Source organism: Oryza sativa, chromosome 6 (genome assembly GCF_034140825.1).
Source record: "Oryza sativa Japonica Group chromosome 6, ASM3414082v1".
NCBI lineage: Eukaryota > Viridiplantae > Streptophyta > Magnoliopsida > Poales > Poaceae > Oryza > Oryza sativa.
Window position 1 is genome coordinate 16,669,422 of NC_089040.1, and position 20,972 is coordinate 16,690,393.

The following is a 20,972-nucleotide window of genomic DNA, read 5'->3' on the forward strand; positions in this document are numbered from 1 at the left end:
CCTGGATCAGAAGCCATCATCTATCAGCGGCTGCGGCTTTAATACTTTTCAACGGGAGGGCAAAATGGGGGCTCCCAGTACACAGCAAATGCCAAATTTGACATGATTTTTTTAAATAAAAGGGACAGTAGGGATGCGCTACGATTGTTAGAGTGAGGGTGCTGCGCTCTTCCCGCGCACACGCCTCTCGAGCGGTTAAACAGTGTGTTTTTTATAAAAAGTTTATATATATAAATTGCTTAAAATATTCATATTGATCTATTTTTCGAAAAAATTAGCTAATACTTAATTAAAAATTTAGTTAATACTTAATTAATCGTGTGCTAATGGCTTGCTCTGTTTTTCGTGCTAGAGGGATTATTCCCCGTCCCTCACTCTCGATCGAGGCCTGAGTGTGTGTTTGGTTGCAAGCCACAGTTTGCCACGTCTAAGGTTACGGGAATGCTTTCTCTCGGACATCTGGGCTCGAGGTAAAAATCAGGCGAAGAATGCTAGCCGCCGGGCGCCACTACCGCCGGGGCCCACCACGCCGCCTCCTGTGCCGCCTACGTCTCTCTCATGCGCGTCCTCATGCTGACACGTGTCCCCACCACATATCCCGTTACAACAAATCACCCACATATTTTGGAAACCTTCTATTAAGGGAATTCGTTTCATTTTTTTCCACTAAAAATGTTTCACCTAGTATACTCACAATGTTTCACTATATATAGATCTAATGTTGCAGTGAATTAAAACATTCTTTTGCCACAAATCACCCACATATTATAGAAACCCTCTATTAAGGGAATTCGTTTCATATTTTGTTCCACCAAAAATGTTTCGCCTAATGTACTTATAATGTTTCACTTTATATGGATCAAATGTTGTAGTTACTTGAAATATTCTTTTGCTATTTGCTGAAACATTGTTTTTATATAAGGTGAAACAACGCACAATTTAAACGATTGAAACATTTTCAATCTACCTAGTGAAACAATTCCGATATACTTGGTGGAACATCGTGCAACATTTAAAAGTAATTTAATAATAAGCTAATTTTTTTCATTGAAATATATCCATGTGTGGTCTTGTTTTAAGGATTTAATTGCAACAAATTTAATGGTGCAATCGGATCATGATTTGGATAAATAATTTAAGAGAAAAAAATAGTTTAAAATAGTTTTTGCATGCATGCATGCTTGATGACGTTATGCTGACGTGGGTGTCCGATTTTTCTCCCAAAAATCGGGCGTCCGATTCCTAGTCGCCTCCCTAAGGTTAGGCAAATTTGATAGGTGTTTGGTTGTGACCATAGTTATGGCAAGATTCGCTTCTAACAAATTGGGTCTCATATATCAATGACTCAAAAAAGTGTGGCAAGATTCTTTAAGCTTAGAGGCAGTTTGGTTCCTAGCCATTACTTGCCAATAAAAGTTGCCACACATTACCTAAGGTGAAGTGATCAAATTCTTAGCCACAACTTACTAAGGCTAAGAGAATCTTGCCACACTTTTTTAAGTTATTGACATATGGGACCTAATTGTTTAGAAGGGAAACTTACCACAACTCTGGCTACAACCAAACACCTATCAAATTTGTCTAACCTTAGGCATGATAAACTGTGGTAAAGTGTAGCTTGCCACCAAACACACCCTTAATAAGTTGTGGCTAAGAATTTGATCACCTCACCTTAGGCAATGTGTGGCAACTTTTATTGGCAAGTAATGGCAAAGTATGGCCGGGAACCAAACAGCCCCTGATACTTTTGAGATTCTAACAATTGATGAGAATATAAAAAACCAGGTTATATTTTCTATTGTTTTGTTTATTTTTTTTAATTGCATACTTACATATTCTTATAATCTAGATGTGAATTTATACTGTCCGGAGGAGGTAGAGCTTCTAAAAAGCTTCAGCTGCTAGACACTCTTGAAAGAAATTTCAGCCGTTAGGACCCCCCCCAAAAAAAAAAAGTACTTATGAGGTATTGTGTGGGACCGTCATAGGAACATGACAACAATAATAGCATCGTTACTCCCTCTATCCCAAAATATAAAGGATTTTGGTCAGATGTGACGCATTTTAATACTATGAATGTAGATAGATCAAAATATGTTTTCGGGACGGAGGGAGTGACTACGTAGTAATATTACTATATGAGAACATTATCACAGAAGGAATGCATAGTAGGCATTTGTATTAATTCTTCCTCCAGAACCATATAGCATGGCCCATTCAATGGACAAGTTCACTTACACATAGCATCATATTTACACTTTTATCCTTGTTTCAAATAAAAATGTTAACTCGAGAGTAGTATGGTCGGAGGGACAATGCCTTATAAGTTAGTTTCACTATTGTTAAACTAACAATGTGATATTAAATGTATACAGCTCTCATAGGCCATTCAATTTGGCATGGATGTCCCATGCACCTTCCCTCAAATGACCCGACGTCTCCGTTAGTCCAACTTACCCACATAAGCACACATGCATATAGACAAGTCAAGGAACATGTCCCCTCTTAGCGTACGTCCAGTGCAGGGCGAGCCCACTTATACATACCACATCACTTACACTTTTGTTCTCGTTTCGTGTAAAAAGGTTAAGCCAGGAATGGAATGGTTAGAGGGACGAGTCTTTATAAGTTGACTGCATCCTCGATAAACTAGTAATGTGATATTGAACATGTGCGCATCGCTCTCATAAGCCACACATAGGCCATTCAAATTAGGCCAGATATCACAACATTGTAGTGATTACTGTAAACTACTATGCAAGAAAAATATTGTAAATAACTTTATAATATATATTCTATAAACTACGTATGAGTGTTAAAGCACAAGAGAGAACCATATAGTATATGATGTATAAGTAGGTTTTGACCATCTATGCCTTTGGGTACGATATATCAGATTTTGATTCTGGCAATGGCTAGACAACTTAATGCCTTAATTTACTGAGGCTGCCATAGCAAGGGGTGTGGGGTTTCAACCCCGAGGTCATATGTTCAATCCCCAACACGCTCACATTTTTTTCTTAAAAGATGTTTGTAGGGACATCTCTCCCTCTAAATATTGTTTTTGAGAAACGACCAGGGTTATTCCGGTTAGCTCCATAAGGTGGTGGGCTAGTCGGCCTGAGTTCGAAGCCTCACCCCCTTCTATTTATTTGACATTAGGTCCTTCCCTATATTCGTGTTTTTTTTTCAGTATATTGTTGTCGGGGCGGCGTGGCAATTCCTTTTTTCAAGCACGGTAAGTTGGCGGCATTGGGGTGCAGTGTTGAGCAATGAGGAGGATGTTGGCAGTAGCAATAAGACATACATAAGTGCCAATATCGCCTCAGTCGACTCTGTGAGCTCCCTTAGGGGAATTGGCATAGACCCGAGTAGGCGGCACAGCCTTGGACAGGCAACAGTGGACTGCGGTTGATCCTCGGGCAGGCGGCAGCAGTACAACGCGGCCTTGAAATACTTCTTCACCTTGAGTACCTTATCAATTTACAGGTGCTTGAAGCTCATTGGAGAATGGAATTCAGTACTGGTAGGGTATTAGCTTAGTACCGATTGAGTATTGGGCTGATATCGATAGAGTACTAGGTCTGATACCGCGAGTATCATTTGGTATCAATTAGGTATGAGAATCTCACACTCATATGATGTCATACCGTCGACGGTGTCGTGTGGTATAGTAGCCCCAAAATTACCATAAATCTAGACTATTATTGAGAGAATCTACTCAGTACCACTGAGTTCGACACACTTCAACAATATGCCACTGACTTTGTCGATATCCATAATATGCCATCGCCTTTTCCTTAACATCTACGATTTACCATCGCCGTCAAGCTACACGCTGTTTGCACTGTTAATTTTTTTAGTAATGACCGAAATACCCTTTGAATCATCTAATCCCCATGGCCCAGGGCCCCTTTCTTCCTAGCATCGCATCTCCCAACGCCGGATTGCCACCCTTCCCAGTGCCGTCATGGCGCCACGCCGCATCTCTGCCCACCGCCGCTCACATGTCCTCGCCAGCGTCGCCATCCCTAGCGTCGGCCCGCTCGCTGTCCCCAGCACCGCCATCCCTGGCGCCAGCACGTACGACCTCCGTCCCCAGCGCCGGCACGACCTTCGTCACCAGCGTCACCATCCGTAGCGCTGGCCCAACCGCGCGCCATCCACAGCGGTGGTCCGACCACTATCGTCAACGCCGTCGTCACATCTGACGGGAGACGGCGCCCCTGTTGGAGGGCTGATGGTGGTGCTGCCCTCGCAAACAAAGGGACACGACGCCCCTGCTGGAGAGCTGTTGCTGGTGGTTGGTGCCGCCGCCATCGTCAGCGCTGCCATCGCATGCAAGAGGACACGGTGGCCCTGGCCCTGCTGGAGAGCTGCATCTGTGATCAGTGCAATCCTCAACCGCTCCTCAACAGTCATCGGCAAATCAAAGCTCCGCCCTCTCCTGTAGCCTTGGAGATATTTGCTCATAATTAAAATACTTAAAATATGTGCTCGTAATTATTTATAATCATATTGCATAAATAAACAGTTATTATAACTCTCAGTACCTTGCACGACATGGTCTCAGTGCTGCCAATCTTCACTAAGGGCACACTTGTCTTTTCTCCAATGCAAACTAACAGGCTATAGACGGTGATGGTAAATCGTAGAGGTTAAGGAAAAGGCGATGGTATATTATGGATATCGACAAAGTCAGTGGTATATTGTTGAAGTGTGTCGAACTCAGTGGTACTGAATAGATTCTCTCAAATTAATATGCCAACCAAACAACCTAAAGTGTATGCGCGAATGGTCATGGTACTGCCCCATACGCCTACAGCCACACCTGCTAGAATACCTACTCTACTTATTGCAAATTTTTGCACCGAGAGTCAAGAGATGACCGAGTCGTGACTGCAATGCTGGCAGATAGTCGATCCGGACAAAGCCTACTAAGGCCATTCACAGTGCGCCACCAAATTTTGCCGTTACTCACATGCCACGTAGACAAAGAAACCTCATAAGCTTCACATTCCACAGTGCAAGTACCAATACAAGTATCAATAGTGGGTCCTATCGGTACATCTTTTTACTTTTTTTATCTCCCAATCTCTCTCCTCTGTTTAGTACTACTACTCTGTCTCTCTCAACAAGTAGTACTAGTGCTCTTTCCGAGCGGCGGTGGCGGGGTCGAGCGGTGGCGGCCGGCAGGGCGGTCAAGCGGAAGATGGCGGCGGCGTCGAGCGGCGCCCCTATGTCACACCCTGAATTTCCCCTCCCTAGCCTAAATGGAATAAATAAATGGTCTCAAGAAATAAATTGTGTAATGGCAGGAGAGAAAACCTAATTTAATAAATGCATTTAATAATCGGAATCGGCATGTGGAATTTTTCTTGAGTTCTATATGTCAAAATATGCTAACCGGATTTTTAGTGGAATTTTCAGAGCTCTAGAAATAATTTTAATCAATTAAAAATGAGCAAAAGCAATTATTTAATCCCTGGAAATCTTTTTCTTTTTCTTTTTCCCCTTTTCCCTCCTTTTTCCCCAAATGGGCTGTCGGCCCATTTCCCCCTCTCCTCCCAACGTGCACCTCCCCGCTGGGCCGGCCCAAGGCCGAGGCCCAGCAGGCCGCCCGCGTCGTGCCCCCTCCTCCCTTCGGGTCGCCGAGAAGTAGGGCCCACCTGTCGGGCCCGTCCCCAACCTCCGGCCAGCGCCCGCGCCGTGCCGCAACCGCCGCCGCCCACCTCTCCCGCGCCTCCCGCGCACGTTCCCCACTCCCTGCGCCGTTTGCCCACCTCCCACAACCGCCGCCCCACTCCCCGCACGCACCGCGCCCACGAGATGGCTGGGATTCGAAATTCGAATCCCGCCTCTCTCTCTCCTCCTCCACATCCCCACTACTCCGGCAAAATCGCGCCGATCCCGGCCACCACTCGCCTCCCCCGTCCCTATATAAGCATCGCTGCCACCCCTATATCTTTTTCCTTTTTCCGCCGAGCTTCCCCGTGCCCACCTTCGCTCCCACGCCGTGCACCTGCCGCCGCCGCTCGCCGCCGGGTCTCGCCGTCGCTGCCGTCGGGTTCACAAGCCCGAGGGCCATGCCGTCCACCCCTCCGCCGTTGCAATCCGCCACCGGAGCGCGCCGTTCCATTCGCGCCGGTGAGCTCGTCATGGCCGCGGCCTTTGGCTGGCATCCCTGCCCTTTTCGCTCCCTCTCTCCCTCTCTAATCCCTCTCATTTAATTCCTTAGGTGATGCCGGAGCCCGCTCCGCCGTCGCCGTCGCCGTCACCTTTCACCGCTCGCCATCATCGATCGTCGTCGGTGAGGGACTTTTCCCCATCTCTCTCTCTCTCTTTGCCGCATAGCCGCCGTCGCCGCTCGCGCCGCCGCGTCGCCGCTGTTGCCGCGCAGCACTGCGCCGCCGCGTCGCCGCTGTTGCCGCGCAGCGCCGCGCCGCCGCGTACCATGGCCACCGGGCCGGCTCAAGCCGCCCGCGCGCGCCCCGGCCGTCCGATCTACCCGAGGGTAGATCGGGGCCGTCCACCGCCGCCCGCGTGGCCACCACCTCGGCGCCACGTCAGCGCCACGTGGTGCCCCCTCTCCCCGGTCCCGTGGACTCGGTCCACCGTGGACTGGCATCCCTGAGCCTATGACATGTGGGGCCCACATGTCGGCGCCGCTCCCCCCTCGGCTGACGTCACCAGAGCATTTAATTGCACAATAAATACATTAAGGTATTTAAGGCTTTTCTTTTTATAGTAAAAACAGAGAAAATCTTCTAAAAATCATAACTAATTCATCCGTGCTCCGTTTAAGCCCATTCATGTCTCAGTAAACCAAGAACTCCGTTTCAGTAGTCTTATAGCCTGTTTCTATTGTTTGCTTTGTATGTCGCATAGATTCCAGCTCTCCCGACGCTCCGGTGTACTTTGAGATAGTCGCCGAGATCCCTCCAGCCGCAGAGCAAGGCAAGTCATGCTTGCCACTTGAACATATTGATCCCATATTGCAAATGCTCTATTGTTTTCTCTAAATATTGCATTATTTTATAATGTTACCATGAGATGTTTACCTACTGTCTCAGCCATACTATTTGTTTATCTTATTCCTTTGCTAGCTTGGGTTGTAACTTGACTAGATGTTGGATTAGGAATTGCTTAGCCATGCTTAGTTCAACTAGTACACAATGGGGGGAATTACATTAATGCATAGACTTTGGAATCTAGTATGACTTTGGACTAGTGCCACCGCAATGGTGTTGGTTAATTAAAATACATTAAATGGTGGGCTGTGGGTGCATGGTTTGGATGGTCGTGCCCATGGCAACTAAGGACCGGTTTGCGGGAAACCTTGGAAGAATTCCTCGTACTTACCACAAGCCAACGTGGGTGACGGCTGGGCTTGTAGTGTAGCTTTCCTCTAGCTGACGCACCTAGGCAAGGGTGGGCGTGATGGAGTTCGGATGGGCCCTACGACGGCCTATGCGGCTTTCATATTCACCTAGGCACGAGAGTGGACTGCTTGCTGCCTTTTGAGGAGTGGGGGTGAAACCTGAGGTGTGGTGTGCTTGGTTAGAGGGGATTATGTGAAGGGTCCTGTCACGGCCTCTTTCTGGTATGTCGTGCTGGCATGCCGTCGCACGGGAACGTGTCGTGGGGCTGTATCTTGTGGGTACAGTTGTACACCTCTGATCAGAGTAAAATTATTCGAATAGCCGTGCCCGCGGTTATGGGCGGTCAACCAGATTCACTGTGATTAGTCTCACCCTAGCTTAGCTATATGGAACTGATTAGTGTAGGTGGTGGTTTGGGCCTGTCTCAACGTAGTGTAGCGTTGATCAGTGAGTGGTTTAATATTGATTAATTACTACAACTGTTTTACCACCTTCAACTACTGTTTTTAAATGCTAGTTTTATGCAAATAAACTCCTTTAGCCCTCTTTGGTTATATCCTGCATCATACCCTCCGTTCCGGTGTGACTTTCTGAGTACAGTGGGTAGTACTCAGTCTTGCTCCATCTCCCAACCCTAGAGTTCGAGTATGCTTCCGATGGTGGTTTTTCTGAGGAGTAGGCTTCGTCCGTGCCGTCGAGGATGCCTGTGAAGTGGTGTTCCCCACTGCAATCCAAGTTAAGGCTTAGCTCTAGTTATCCTTTAATTTTCCGCTGCATTTATGTCAGACTTTTATAATGTTTGTAAGACATGGATCTGTATGTCAACATTGTTGTTTGTGTACCCTGGCCGATCCTGGACAGGGGTTTTAATGTACATTCTGCTTAGAATTCTATTCGGGAATTTCTGGGCGTGACACCCTACTCCGGCGAGCGCTCCTTGAGCGGCGTGGCGGAAGACGGCGGCGGAGTCGAGTGGCCGGCAGCGGAGCACTGCCGGCCTTCCACCGCAGCGGAGCGGCCGGGCGGAGAGGCGGCCGGCGCACCGATGCTCGGATCCGGCCTCCGCGCTGTGGCCCGAGCGGCGACGGCGTCAGGCGGCTACGCGGCGACAGTGGGTGGGGTGGTCGAGCGGTGGCGGTGGCCGGCGGGGCGGCCCGAGCGGCACCAGGCGGCGAGGCAGATCCCGCGGCGACTTCGCCGGTGGCACGAGGGGCCACGACGCTGGGCGAAGAGCCCGGCAGAGAGGCGGCCGGGCGGATCTCTCGGCTCCGACGCGCGGACGACTTGGAGCGGCGCCTCCCCCTTCCTCCTCCGGCCTCCGCGGCGTGGCCCGAGCGGCAACGGCGTCGGACGGCGGCGGCGGGCGTCGGCGTCGGGCGCGTCTCTCTCTCTCTCCTGTGATTTTTTTCCCAACGTGCTCTCTCTCTCCTCTCCTCTCTTCTGCTTTTGACAGGCTTTTCAACCAAGAATGAGTGACCAAGTTTGATCACTTGGTTCTCACTTGGCTACACATATGGATGACGTGGCACCGAAAATGGTATTGCTTCCTCTGAGGCTGAACGCCACGTAGTAGCATTGTAAACGCTCTAAGTAGGTGTCGTGTCTCCTACTATCGAAACTCACGACGTACACACCGCCGCCCGGTACACGCCTACACTACGGGCCCCTATGATTCAAAGGATTGGCAAAGGATTTTCATAGGATTCAAATTCCTATGGATTTTTTCCTACATGTTCCTTTGATTGATAGGAAAGAAAGGAAACTTTCCATAGGATTGTATTCCTATGCTTCACATTTCATAGGAAAAATAGTAAGAGGTGTGACCTCTTTGTGAACTTTCCTTTGTTTTTCCCATGGCACTATCAAAGGACTCCTATTGTCTTTCCTGTGCTTGCTAATTCTTGTAGGATTTGAGAAACCTACTACTCCCTCCTTCTCTAAATATTTGATACCGTTGACTTTTTTAAACATGTTTGACCGTTCGTTTTATTCAAAAACTTTTGTGATATGTGTAAAACTATATGTATACATAAAAGTATATTTAACAATAAATCAAATGATAGAAAAAGAATTAACAATTACTTAAATTTTTTGAACAAGACGAACGGTCAAACATTTTTAAAAAAGTCAACGGCGTCAAACATTTTGGGATGGAGGTAGTACTTCAATTCCTGTGTTTTTCCTATCCCTGTGTTTTTTCTATCCTGTGAATCAAAGGGGCCCTACACGGGTAGATCCCTGCCCCCAGGGGCGGACCCAGAGGGTAGTCCAGGTAGGCCTAGGACTACCCTAAAATTTGGCCCAGAGAAGACCAGGTATTCATTTTTCTTGGCCCATGAGAAAAGCCTGGCCCAACAAACAAAAAAAACCCTAACTCTCTCTCTCTCTCTCATGCACTCTCCCCTCCCGGCCTCCCACTCCCTCCCGAGTACCAACCGACAGGCGACAGCGAAGGCGCTCCCTCGAGCCGCACAGCCGGTGCGACTCCGGCGCTCCCGCCGTCCTGCGAGACCCCTACGCGCGCCCAGCCGTGGCGCCCGGCGGCGCCGCTGACATCGCGCGCCGCGCCGGCGCCCGCGCGGCCTCGTCCTCTTCGCGACTCCGCGTCTCTGGCTCTCCGCCCCTGGCCGCGCCCTCTCCGTCCCACGTCCGGCCGTCGCCCACTCGCCCGGCGGCCTCCCGGGCTCCTGGCGTCTCGCCTGACGCCGCCAGCACCCAACCGCCTAGGCCGGCATGCCCCATCCGCCGTCCGCCCGTCCGGCCAATGCCAGTGCGCCACTCCCTCTTTGGATCTAAACACATGCATCCCTCTAATTCTAGATGTAAGCACACAAATCCATCATTTAAATTTGTAGGCATATTCTCACATGTGTAATGATTGTTCCATCAAATTGTTCGTCCAACAAACTAATATAATTCCCTGGCGAATTGTCCTTTCTTGCTCATCTATCTACTAATGCAGCAAAAAATTTGCTTGAGTTCAGATGGTGTTCTTTTATTTTGGAAATTGGAACTGTATCGGACATTTAGTTAAATAGACAACCTAGTTATTTTTGTTGGGCATCAGGCCATCAGCTCAACCGGATTGACATGGTCACATGTGCATGTTGCTTAGAAACAGAATTCTGAACCTTAGGTGCTCACATATGGAATTAGGCAGCTGCATGTGTTTAGATGAAAAAATTTCAGAAAGTTGCATCTTGTGATCTACCAATTCCACATATGGATGAAGGGTCGTCTGTTGTTCCTGTTGTAGATGATGCTCCAATTGATGAAGACACCGTTGTTGATGAAAGGTCATGTGAAGAACAAGAACCACCTCCACCTCCATATGTTGTTGCTCATTTAGGTAAGATTCAAATTTATTTGTTATTTCCTACTTGTATTGAACCATTTAGAGTTATATACCGTATCGTTTACCACATTTTATATCGAATCATATTGTATCGCATTCGTTTTTGTTTTTTGCTAGGTCTACCCTGGGTTCACTGGTGGAGAAACCATCTTTCGTCGGTCGGCCGAATTCCACAATAGTCCCGGATGCAATAAAAACTGGGGCTAAAGATGATCTTTAGTCCCGGTTAAAAAGGGTAACGGGCATATTTGATCTTTAGTCCCGGTTGGTAACACACCAACCGGGACTAAAGATCATCTTTAGTCCTGGTTCAAATCCTGTCAGGGCCTGTCAGGCCCACCCGGGAACACCAACCGGGACTAAAGATCGTAACTTTAGTCCCGGTTGGTAATACCAACCGGGACTATAGATCTCGGGGATCTTTAGCCCCGGTTGGTAACACGAACTGGGACTAAAGTCCCACCCCTATATATATGTCTTCTTCCTCCTCCAGTTGCCCGAGCAAGCTTCAAAATTTCTTCAAAAAAGAGGGGAGGTCATGCCAAAATTTCTAGTGAATTTATTTTGGTGATTACATACAAATCGGAGGTGCCTAAAAGGTTTGCAACTTCATCCTCCAATGTTTTTTTTGTCATATTACATTTGCAGCTATGTTTTGCACACTTTTTTGTCTCCAAAATTTAGTTGTAAGTTGATGAGGGAGAAAATTTGTGTGGGGAAGAAAGAATATATAGAAATTTAGTTGATTTGCTAAAGAAGGTTTTATAAAATAGTTGAGAAGGAAAACTATAGTGAAAGTTAATCTTGAATACTAGAAAACAAACTAAAATGAAAATTAAAAGAAGTAAAACACATTAAAATTAGTTTAAAACTTTAGAAATAGTAAATAAGAATTATTTGGTGTAATATTTTATGATTTTTGTATGAATAAAGATATGTCATTATTGTATGACTCTTGAAACAGTTTGTAATTATCTTATAATTATTGTATGACTGTCATTATTGTAAGAATAATTATTTTTGTATGCTTTTTTTCGACTAATGTAGATGGATTGGCAATAGATGTACGCTGACCGGCGGTCCAAAGAGTTTATTGACGGCGTGCACTATTTTTTGAGAGTGGCCGAAGCTAACAGGCAAAGGGGTTTTATTTGTTGTCCATGCAATAAGTGTAAGAATCAGAAGGCTAGTGGAAGTCAACCCTCCGTTGGACAGAAGAGGGCATGCGGGCAACGAGGTGCCGCGAAGAAGCTTGAGGGTCGGCACATCATAACGGAAGTGGAAGAAGATGGACGACCTAGTGCCCTGGCAGAAGCCGCCAAGAACTATGTACGTCACAGCGGTTGGGTTGTGCGGGATTACGTGCCTGTCAGTACGGTGTACTGGCGAAGAACAAGGGCACGCGGAGATCATGAGAGCTTTGTCCCAGATTCGGAGAAAGAGATGTTGTGGACCACAATGCTCGAGACATTCACCCTTCCCGCGGGTACAAAGGACAAAGTGAAAAGGAGGACTCTGAAGAAAATGGCAGAACAGTTTCAGAGCTTCAAGGGAGATCTGTACCAGAAATATATCCTGAAGGGCCAGACACCGAACTTCGACACATTCCCAAAGCTAAGGGATCACTGGGACGAGTTCGTTTCATATAAGACAGGTGAACAAGGGCAGGCGATGATGGAAAGAAACAAAGAAAATACCGCCAAGAAGAAGTACCATCACCACTTGGGGTCAGGCGGCTATAGCGTCGCGATGCCGAAGTGGGAGGAGATGGAGGCTAGCTTGCTTGAGAGGGGTATCGAACCGGCCACCGCTAATTGGCCGGAACGATCGAAGTTCTGGTACTATGCTCACGGTGGAACGCTCAACCCAGCTGATGGCTCACTAGTCTTCGGCGATCAGATACGAGAGGCTGCGCGTCGACTAACAGACGCAGTGGAAGCCTCTTCTCAGGGCACGTTCCGACCGGACAGAGAGAGGGACGAGCTGTCACTCGCCCTACAGACTCCAGAGCATCCAGGACGAACACGAGGGAAATGGGTGATTCCTTGGAAGATTGGGTTCAAGGAGGACATCCACACGTACAGGAGTCGGATGAGGCGCAAGAGAGATACCGAGGCGAAAATTGTAGATCTAGAGTTCAGGGTATCGAGCTACGAGTGCAGCATGCAAGAGGAGGTGGCAAGGAAGGTTGATGAATGCATGGCCGCACATCGGTCCCATGATCCCCAGCCGACCATTCCTCCTGCAATGGTGAGCCTGTCAGGAAACCGTAGCAGCTGCGCCTCAACGGGGTTGGTAGGATCACAGAGCATGGACGCCATGCAAACCCAGGACGAATCCACCTGCCCCGTTGATGACATCACTCAGCGGACACCATGTGAGCTGCATATTCCTTTCAAGAACTTATCAATAAAGGTAAGCTCGTAGTTTATATATTTTAGATTTGGCCATTCCGCTAGTTGCTGCTTAAATATGTTGATTACTAATAAATAACCTCTCACCACATGAAGGTGGCGTCGGGCATGGCCATCCCAACGGACCCTTCAGGTACTTACCACTGCAGGCCGATTCCAGCAGGATACTCCAAGGTCGAAGTTGAGTTGGTCGAAGGCGCGTACGAGGACCTCGAGCTGGATTACCCTGGAGGAGACGGTGAGACGCATCTACGAGACACAAGCCATGCCATTATTCTATGGCGCAGGCGGTACATCATCCTCCCAAGGCGACAAGCGGCGTCTCGTGCACCATCTCCTCCGGCTCCGCCATCTCCTCCTGAGGATCTTACACCGTCTCCTCCTCATGCTCCAGCACCGTCTCCACCTCAGGCTCCTGCACCGACTCCTCCTCAGGCTCCTGCACCGACTCCTCCTCGGGCTTCTACACTGACTCCTTCGCAAGCTTCTCTTCCGGCACCTTCAAAGTCAAGGGCCTCCCAAGCTCCACCGCCTGCCCACACAAGGGCAACGAAGAAGGCGAAAGTTGACGCCACCAAGAACAAGGACCCGGGGTACGATTGCACGCAAGAGGAGCTTGACGCTTACGTGGCATCAGAAGTCAAGAGACAATTCAAGCCTCGAAGTCCAGAAAAGAAGATTCCTATAGACCCGAGTGTCATGAACTTCTTCAGAGGTATGTCTGCACCTGCCAAGGAGGCCATTAAGCTATCGGACTATGAGCGAACGCTGAAGAAAGCATCTTCTGGAAAGTCCAAACCAGTCCCTCAGCTTGGAGAGCAACCAAACCAGGAGATCGAGCCGTTGGTGACCGGTAAAGAAATGACGATAGAAGAATTTATTACTGACACCGGTCTAACTACGGATCAATTGCTAGGAGTCGCACCAATCGAAAAGGCAGAAGTGAAATACATGTACAAACTCGATAAACCGCTTGTCAAGCCTGAGCTGCTGCAGTCCCTACCCACACAAATGTACAAGTTCCATCAGCTGTACATGGAGATGAGCGCCACCGGTAGAGAGATGATCGGAGCGAGGATCAGGGACACGGACTTCTTGCAAGGATATGACATTCTCTGGATCAATTTCAAGGGAATCTATGAAATATACCAGCTGGACGCCCTCGACGTCTCTATTATGAGTTGCTGGATTTTGTAAGTATATCGTTCAGTTAGATTTCTTACTACGTCTCCTTTAATTAATTAGGTCCTTGTATATAAGTAGACTATAGAAAATAATATACTCCCTTTTATCGTTGTAGAATGGAGATTCAAAGGGCCCGACGGCGGGGGGTTTTCGATACTGGATTCATCGACCCTCGGAAAGTAAACGTCGCAATGCTTGACCAATATCCGCAAGCCACAGAGGACAATCTTGTCCATCTCCTGAAGGCGCAGCATTACAAGACGTTCATACTGTTGCCGTACAACACAGAGTTAGTTTAATTTTACTGTCTTCCTATACCAAATTTCATTCCCGTACGAACTTGCTAAGTGTTTCATATGTAATGCATCCCACGCACATTGCAGATTCCACTGGGTGCTTTTACTCTTCGACCTGTCGGCCTGCACCGTCAACGTATATGACTCAATGGATAAAAAAGAGTCTATGTTTGACAAGGTTTTCGAACTTATAGACAGGTACTGTCATAAGTTCCTATGTTCCTATGTTAATTAAGAAAATCTTGTTATGTTAATTGCTACTACGAATCATAGCTTTAAACTCCATGTAGGGCTTGGTATAGGTTCCGTCATTTGGTCCGCGTCAAATGGAGAGAAAGACTTAGGCGGAAGTTCAAATTTCCTGTGAGTACACATGCTCTACATTTATATTTCTCCGATTCAAATACATACAAGTGTATATTAATTAGATCTCTCGTCGTTTGTCATTTATTTGTAGTGCGCAAAGCAAAAGCAGGGAACTAACTTGTGTGGCTACTACGTGTGCGAGTATTGCCACTGCCTTGCAGACCAAATCATCACCACAAGAGAGCTCGATGTACGTACAAATAAATTCAAAATTTCATTACATATCGATTTCTTGTTTAATTACTAATCAATTTCATACATTCATATAATTTATTCGCATGAGGGATAACCTGACCACACACAAGGAATTTATCGTGGCGGTTCAAGAACAACTCATGGGATTCATCAACGAACAAATCCTTGATCCCAAGGGTGAATTCTACTATGACGGAAACACAATTCATAGGTCCTTAGCTTCTGAGCTAGCGACTACTATTACGTCGAAATCGTAGCTAGCTAGGACGTATAATGGATTGTAATTAATACATGACTACATATGTTTCTATATGCATGTGTACATATTTTCTATAATGTAAATATATTTTGGTCATATATATATATATATATATATACATATGCATTTGCATAACATATATATGTATAAATACATATATATTATGCATGTACATATGTATTGAAACATATATAAATATAATATAATATATAAACCATGCAGCAACAGGGCCATAAAAAAAAGGTCAGCTCGATCTTACCAACCGGGACTAAAGATCGATTTTTAGTCCCGGTTATTTCACCCGGGACTAAAGATAGCGATCTTTAGCCCCGGATTGGTAGTCCTGGTTTGAAAACCGGAACTAAAGGGGTTATGAATCGGGACTACAAAGGGTTTCTCCACCAGTGGTTCAAATCCTGGGTCCGCCACTGCCTGCCCCTGCTGCTGCTTCTTCCGGCGGCAAGCGTGCAGCAACGTACCCATATACGTCACCAATGTCCGTCGCTACCTGCGGTGTGTGCCTGCGCCAGGAGCAATGGAGCATGTCCATACACTGATTACTGATATAGTAACAGGCGCCTGTTTTTTTGTTTCCTTGTCTTCTTTTCCCGATGAGTCAATATCGTGTTTTCCCGATGAGTCAACACACAGCAGCTAAGCTAGGCTAGCTAGGCACGGGACGAGCGGAATATGGCGCTACGTACTGCGCGCGTCTGGTTTGGGCGATCAGCTGGCGACGTGCACGCAGCTGAGCCGAGCCGCCTTCTCGAGCGCATCCCGATTCCCCGACCGAGGAGATGTCGTCGTCTCGTCGCGATCGACCAGGTCGGTGGTCATCGCCACAACTCCGCCGAGTTGCCGAGTTGGTGTGGCCCTGACCTGACCTGACGGCTGACATGACCAGCCGCCGGAGCTGATCTCGAAGCCGACCTGCATACATACATATATATATATATATATATATATATATATATATATATATATATATATATATATATATATATATATATATATATATATATATATACGCCTCGTGCCGTGGCGGCGGCGAAGGCGGCGGCTGAGCAAATCCCGAAAGGTTGCTTGCGTTGCTCCCCAAAAGGCCAGCCGATTCCCACTCCGCCGCCAAGAGACCGGCGGTTGCTCTCGAGGCTTGCAAGGGTATGGATAATGGGCCATCTATCCCCACGGCCCCTGTACACACCTCTCATTCCTCCTCCCCTTCTTCTATTCCTACTACGCTATAAATTTTAAAAAAAATAAAAAAATAAAGTTGAAAAAATTTATGTATAGAAATACTATATATAAAAAATATTTGAATTCAAATTTAAATTTAAATCGGGTATGTAAACTTTTGGCTTATAAACTTTGGGTCTATAAATTTTAGGTGTATAAACTTCAGATGTATAGACATACTATATATAGAAAATATTTGAATTCAAATTCAAATTTGAATAAGATATAATTCAAATTCAAATTTGAATCGGGTATGTAAACTTTGACTTATAAGGACTATAAACTTTAAGTGTATAAACTTTAGATGCATAAAAATACTATATATAGAAAATATTTGAATTCAAATTCAAATTTGAAACGAGTATGTAAACTTTTGACTTATAAACTTTGGGTCTATAAACTTTAGGTGTATAAACTTTAGATGTATAGAAATACTATATATAAACAAAATTTGAATTCAAATTCAAATTTGAATCGGATATATAAACTTTTGACTTATAAACTTTGGGTCTCTAAACTTTAAATGTGTAAACTTGAGGTGTATAAACTTTAGGTGTATAAATTTACTAAAATAGAAAAGTAATGCGGTGCCAAAAAAGGAAACCAGGTGGGGGAGAGGAAGACCCGATCCGATCCCCTGGCGATCAATCGCCCAATAGGAGTTTCGGTTGTAGTTGTAGACGAGCTAAGCCCAAAATGTAGTCCTCGGATAGAGTTTGGGCCGGGCCTGCATGTACTACAGTCTAATACTACGTACGTACAGATTTTCTGTTAGGTCTCACACGAATTTTCAGCCATAAGATAAAAAACAAACTAACGGACATGATTAAAGCAGAAAAACAACAAGACGGAAAAATTTGTACTTATAAATGAGCCAAAGCAACACATATGCTGCAAAAAGCCCAAACCCAGTCCAGAACTCAAAAAATCACATCGGAAGTAGAAAATTACAGTGCTATAGAACTAAAATTACATTTTGGTACAATTCCAGTTTCAAGTTTCAACTCTAAAAAGTTCACTAGAAGTCTAGAACTGTTTTGCAGTGGACTCGTTCTGTTAGTCACCGTGTCAAATACTCTACTACGTACTTACCAACCATCACACAACATTTTATACTTACCAGCACAAATTATAGACAAGCACCCATTGTACACTGTACAGAAACTAAAAAAAGCACCTACCAATTTCACATTCATACACTAAAAGTAAGTAGAAAATTACAGTGCTATGTGTCTAAAATTATATAAGTAAATTTAGTTATGTAGCACTGTAATTTGGGTTCCGTTCCAGTGTAACTAAAAATATAATCATGTTTAAAAAAACATGATTATTTCCAGTGTAACGGCGCGGAAATCGAAAAATTAAAACGGGGCCGAACAAAAATAGCGGGCCAGGTCGGGTGAGATGCGATCTAGACTAGTCCATCGGCACGAATCGTGAAAAAAGGATCTAACGGCGACAAAACCGAGTGAGGCGTAAGAAAAATTCACGCGGCAGACAAATAGCAAAATCGTAAAGAGAAGTCAATCTTTGATTCCCTCGACAGTAGGCGAAAGCCAAATTTGATTGGCATCTCAAAACTGTCGTATAATTGGGTATGGACTGTAAAGGCTCTCTTAACTACTAAAATCAGATCATTTATAAACATAATCAGTTTAGATAGTATAGATAGTAGCTTCATTCTAAATGATATTTACGACTTACGAGCCACATTAACCAAGTCTTTTATATAACACCGCACATATATTATGCTCACATGGCATTCTAGTCTTAAAAAATAAAATAAAAGTTAAAAAATATGTTATGCTTGTAAGCCTCTAATAAGTCCACCACCGTATCATCAATCTCCCCATCCTCTCTCTACTCCCGATTTGTCCCCCCTCTCTCTCGGTGCTCCTCCATGACAATGCTAGCTAGTCTTACTCCACTTCACGGTGCCGCCTCCCCTCATGATGTGACCAAAACTAGTGTGTGTGTATATATCAAATTTCAGCAATTTTAATGGCTTAAAATAGTGATTAAACTAAGTTTGTTAATGGAGAAATAGTTTAAATCGACTAATAATAAATAAAACTTAATTAGGCCCACAATTAGAAGGATGGGTCGTATTTCTCACACCTTGGCCTGTTAAGTGCACAAGGCCCATGTGGCATGCCATGGTCCAAGTTGACATAGTTGCGCTGAGAGCCGATGGATTCGATCGAACGGTTAGGATCGCTCGTGAGTTAGATAAAATATTCTCTTGTTAAATCCCTAACCCTAAATTCATTGTCATCTCTCTCCCATTGCGAGTAGCAGCGGCGGCCTCACGGCCAAGGCGGGGTGGCGGCTACCTCCCCCACCGTGAGCAGCGGTGGCGACGGTGTCACCCTCCTGCGGCTTTCGATGGGCGGATCCAGCGACAAATATGGATGTACGCATGCACCTCCTCGTGATTCTTTTTTCCCTTTACTTTTCTTTTGTTTTTTGGGATTTCTGATTTACGTGGCTTGTGAGTAGGGCGCCTCCTCATTACTGATGTTGCCCTCTCCGTCGGATCTATACCCTTCTCCGCCGACCTCCCACCCCAGGCGATGGCATCCAGATCAGCTCCTCAGAAGACGCGTGGTGTGAGCCGTTAGCAGAGGGCCCCATGGTAGCTGTGTCCTGGAGGTCGGCGAAGCGGCCTCGGCGACGGCGCGTTCTTAACGTCTTGAGCCTCTGGCGATCGCCTCTCCTCGCCATCTTCCTCCGCCACCACCGCCCATTCTCACGTCGGACGACGAGCTTGTCACCGTGTCAAGACAAATAATTAAGGTCAGAAATTACTTATTTTTTTGTGATTTGCTCGATTCCGTTGGTTTCAAACTTTCAGTCCCGTGGATCCTCCCAGCTAATTTTATTGAGTCCGAACCAATAGGGAGGCCAATGATGAATCCCGATCTAAACAGATATCGCGAAGTGGACAGTGGGGCGGCGGACAAGAAAAGGTGCGACGGGTGAAAAAACGTGGTGACGATCGAAAATTTACCGATTTTTTATGTAGTTAAGATAAGATATAGAATGCGGTAATGAGTATCTATGATAGAAGAGAGAATTAGTATTAATTATATTTAGTGGGAATAAATTTTGTAGACATATAGAATGCCGTGTGAGAAAGCGATCGAGCTTTTGTAAATTTAAAATCCGTTCTCTATACGGGCTTGTGCCGCCGGATAATCTTGCGAGTACGTGAACAAGCTTGCCATCGCCAGCCTGAGCCCTGAGCTAGCTTGTACACGCAGCATCCTACATGTCTTCTTCCTCTGTCCGTGCATGCAAGTGTCAACCGGGCCGCCATGCGCACAATCCACGTGTCACGTCACCCTCCTCACTCACTCCCTATAAGAAACTCTCGGCGCGACACGCATCGTCTTGACCGTCATCCGCGATGGCCACGGCGGCGACGGCGACGGCGCGTGCGCACAATCCGCTGCGCCGCATGGAGGGCGTCGGGTTCAAGTCCGCGCTCCGGGCCAGCCCGCGCGCCTCCGCGCTCGCCGCGGCCGCGCTCCTCGTCCCGCTCGGCGCCGCTCTGCTGGTCTCCGCCGGGGCCGTGCTCCTGGCCACGCTCGCCGGCCTCGCGCTCGCCGCGCCGCCGCTCGTGCTCTTCAGCCCCGTGCTCGCGCCCGCCGCGGCGGCGGCCGTGATGGCCGCGGCGGGGCTCCTCGCCGCCGGCGCGCTCGGCGTCGCGGGCGTCTCGGCGCTGGCCTGGACCGTCGGGTACATCAGGAGAGGCGGCGCGCGTGGGAGTGGGGGCGGCGGCGTGGCCGGGATGATCGTGCAGCCGCTAGACGACGGGAAGAGGCACGGCGCGGGAGGGGCGGCGTTTGTCGGGCATCGTCTCCGGGACGCCGGAGATGACGACGCGGCGCGCGACAAGGCGCAGGAGGCAGCCAGGGCCTAGCTAGTGGGCGCGATGCTGGAACTAATATATACTAGTACGGTGGCACTGTGATGAGCCATTATATCGTCGTACATGTTTCGTTTATGTATATGTAAAATGAAGTTGAATATTATTGGTCCCAAATATGTGTGTTCAGCTTGTTTAAGGGGTGCCTTTTCTTCCCCAAATTGCTCCCATCTTCCGTCCGGACAAAAAAAAAATTGAATCATCAATACTAGAAAATGCATTTTTCCTTGACGTAGGGGTCCTTTTTTCGCAGGGGACATGATCCTTGTAGCCAAATAACTGTCTACAAAAATATAAATCAGGGTAAAGTTGGCTGTCCGCCTGCGAAAATCTATTTTTGCAAATGACCGTCT

General features: G+C 46.8%; 2 protein-coding genes across 4 annotated transcripts; both read left to right on the forward strand.

Annotated features, from left to right (window-relative positions):
• The first annotated feature begins 9,773 nt into the window (after positions 1–9,773).
• On the forward strand, positions 9,774–15,548 carry LOC107281347 (uncharacterized). 3 transcript variants are annotated; one of them, XM_066311892.1, is made up of 10 exons: positions 9,774–10,204; positions 10,639–10,731; positions 10,855–11,336; positions 11,785–13,152; positions 13,248–14,344; positions 14,452–14,625; positions 14,720–14,830; positions 14,923–14,995; positions 15,090–15,188; positions 15,282–15,548. In XM_066311892.1, the coding sequence occupies exons 4-10, from the start codon at positions 11,800–11,802 to the stop codon at positions 15,285–15,287; spliced, it is 2,913 nt and encodes a 970-aa protein (XP_066167989.1). In that variant the 5' UTR covers positions 9,774–10,204; positions 10,639–10,731; positions 10,855–11,336; positions 11,785–11,799; the 3' UTR covers positions 15,288–15,548. The 3 variants fall into 3 exon arrangements, with proteins under 3 accessions (XP_066167989.1, XP_066167987.1, XP_066167988.1); XM_066311890.1 differs by having other exon boundaries at positions 15,090–15,548; XM_066311891.1 differs by having other exon boundaries at positions 9,774–10,152; positions 15,090–15,548.
• Positions 15,549–18,949: 3,401 nt separating this feature from the next.
• LOC9270007 (oleosin H2) lies at positions 18,950–20,736 on the forward strand. The gene is made up of 3 exons (XM_015786451.3): positions 18,950–19,101; positions 19,188–19,484; positions 19,588–20,736. The coding sequence occupies exon 3, from the start codon at positions 20,098–20,100 to the stop codon at positions 20,611–20,613; it is 516 nt and encodes a 171-aa protein (XP_015641937.1). The 5' UTR covers positions 18,950–19,101; positions 19,188–19,484; positions 19,588–20,097; the 3' UTR covers positions 20,614–20,736.
• The last annotated feature ends 236 nt before the right edge of the window (positions 20,737–20,972 follow it).

Bases quoted from the DNA above. Each gene is read 5' to 3' on its own strand.
- LOC107281347 (XM_066311890.1), top strand. From the start codon at position 11,800: ATGTACGCTGACCGGCGGTCCAAAGAGTTTATTGACGGCGTGCACTAT. The intron at 13,153-13,247 runs GTAAGCTCGTAG...CACCACATGAAG, and splicing joins TCAAGAACTTATCAATAAAG to GTGGCGTCGGGCATGGCCAT. The intron at 14,996-15,089 runs GTGAGTACACAT...ATTTATTTGTAG, and splicing joins GGCGGAAGTTCAAATTTCCT to TGCGCAAAGCAAAAGCAGGG.
- LOC9270007 (XM_015786451.3), top strand. From the start codon at position 20,098: ATGGCCACGGCGGCGACGGCGACGGCGCGTGCGCACAATCCGCTGCGC.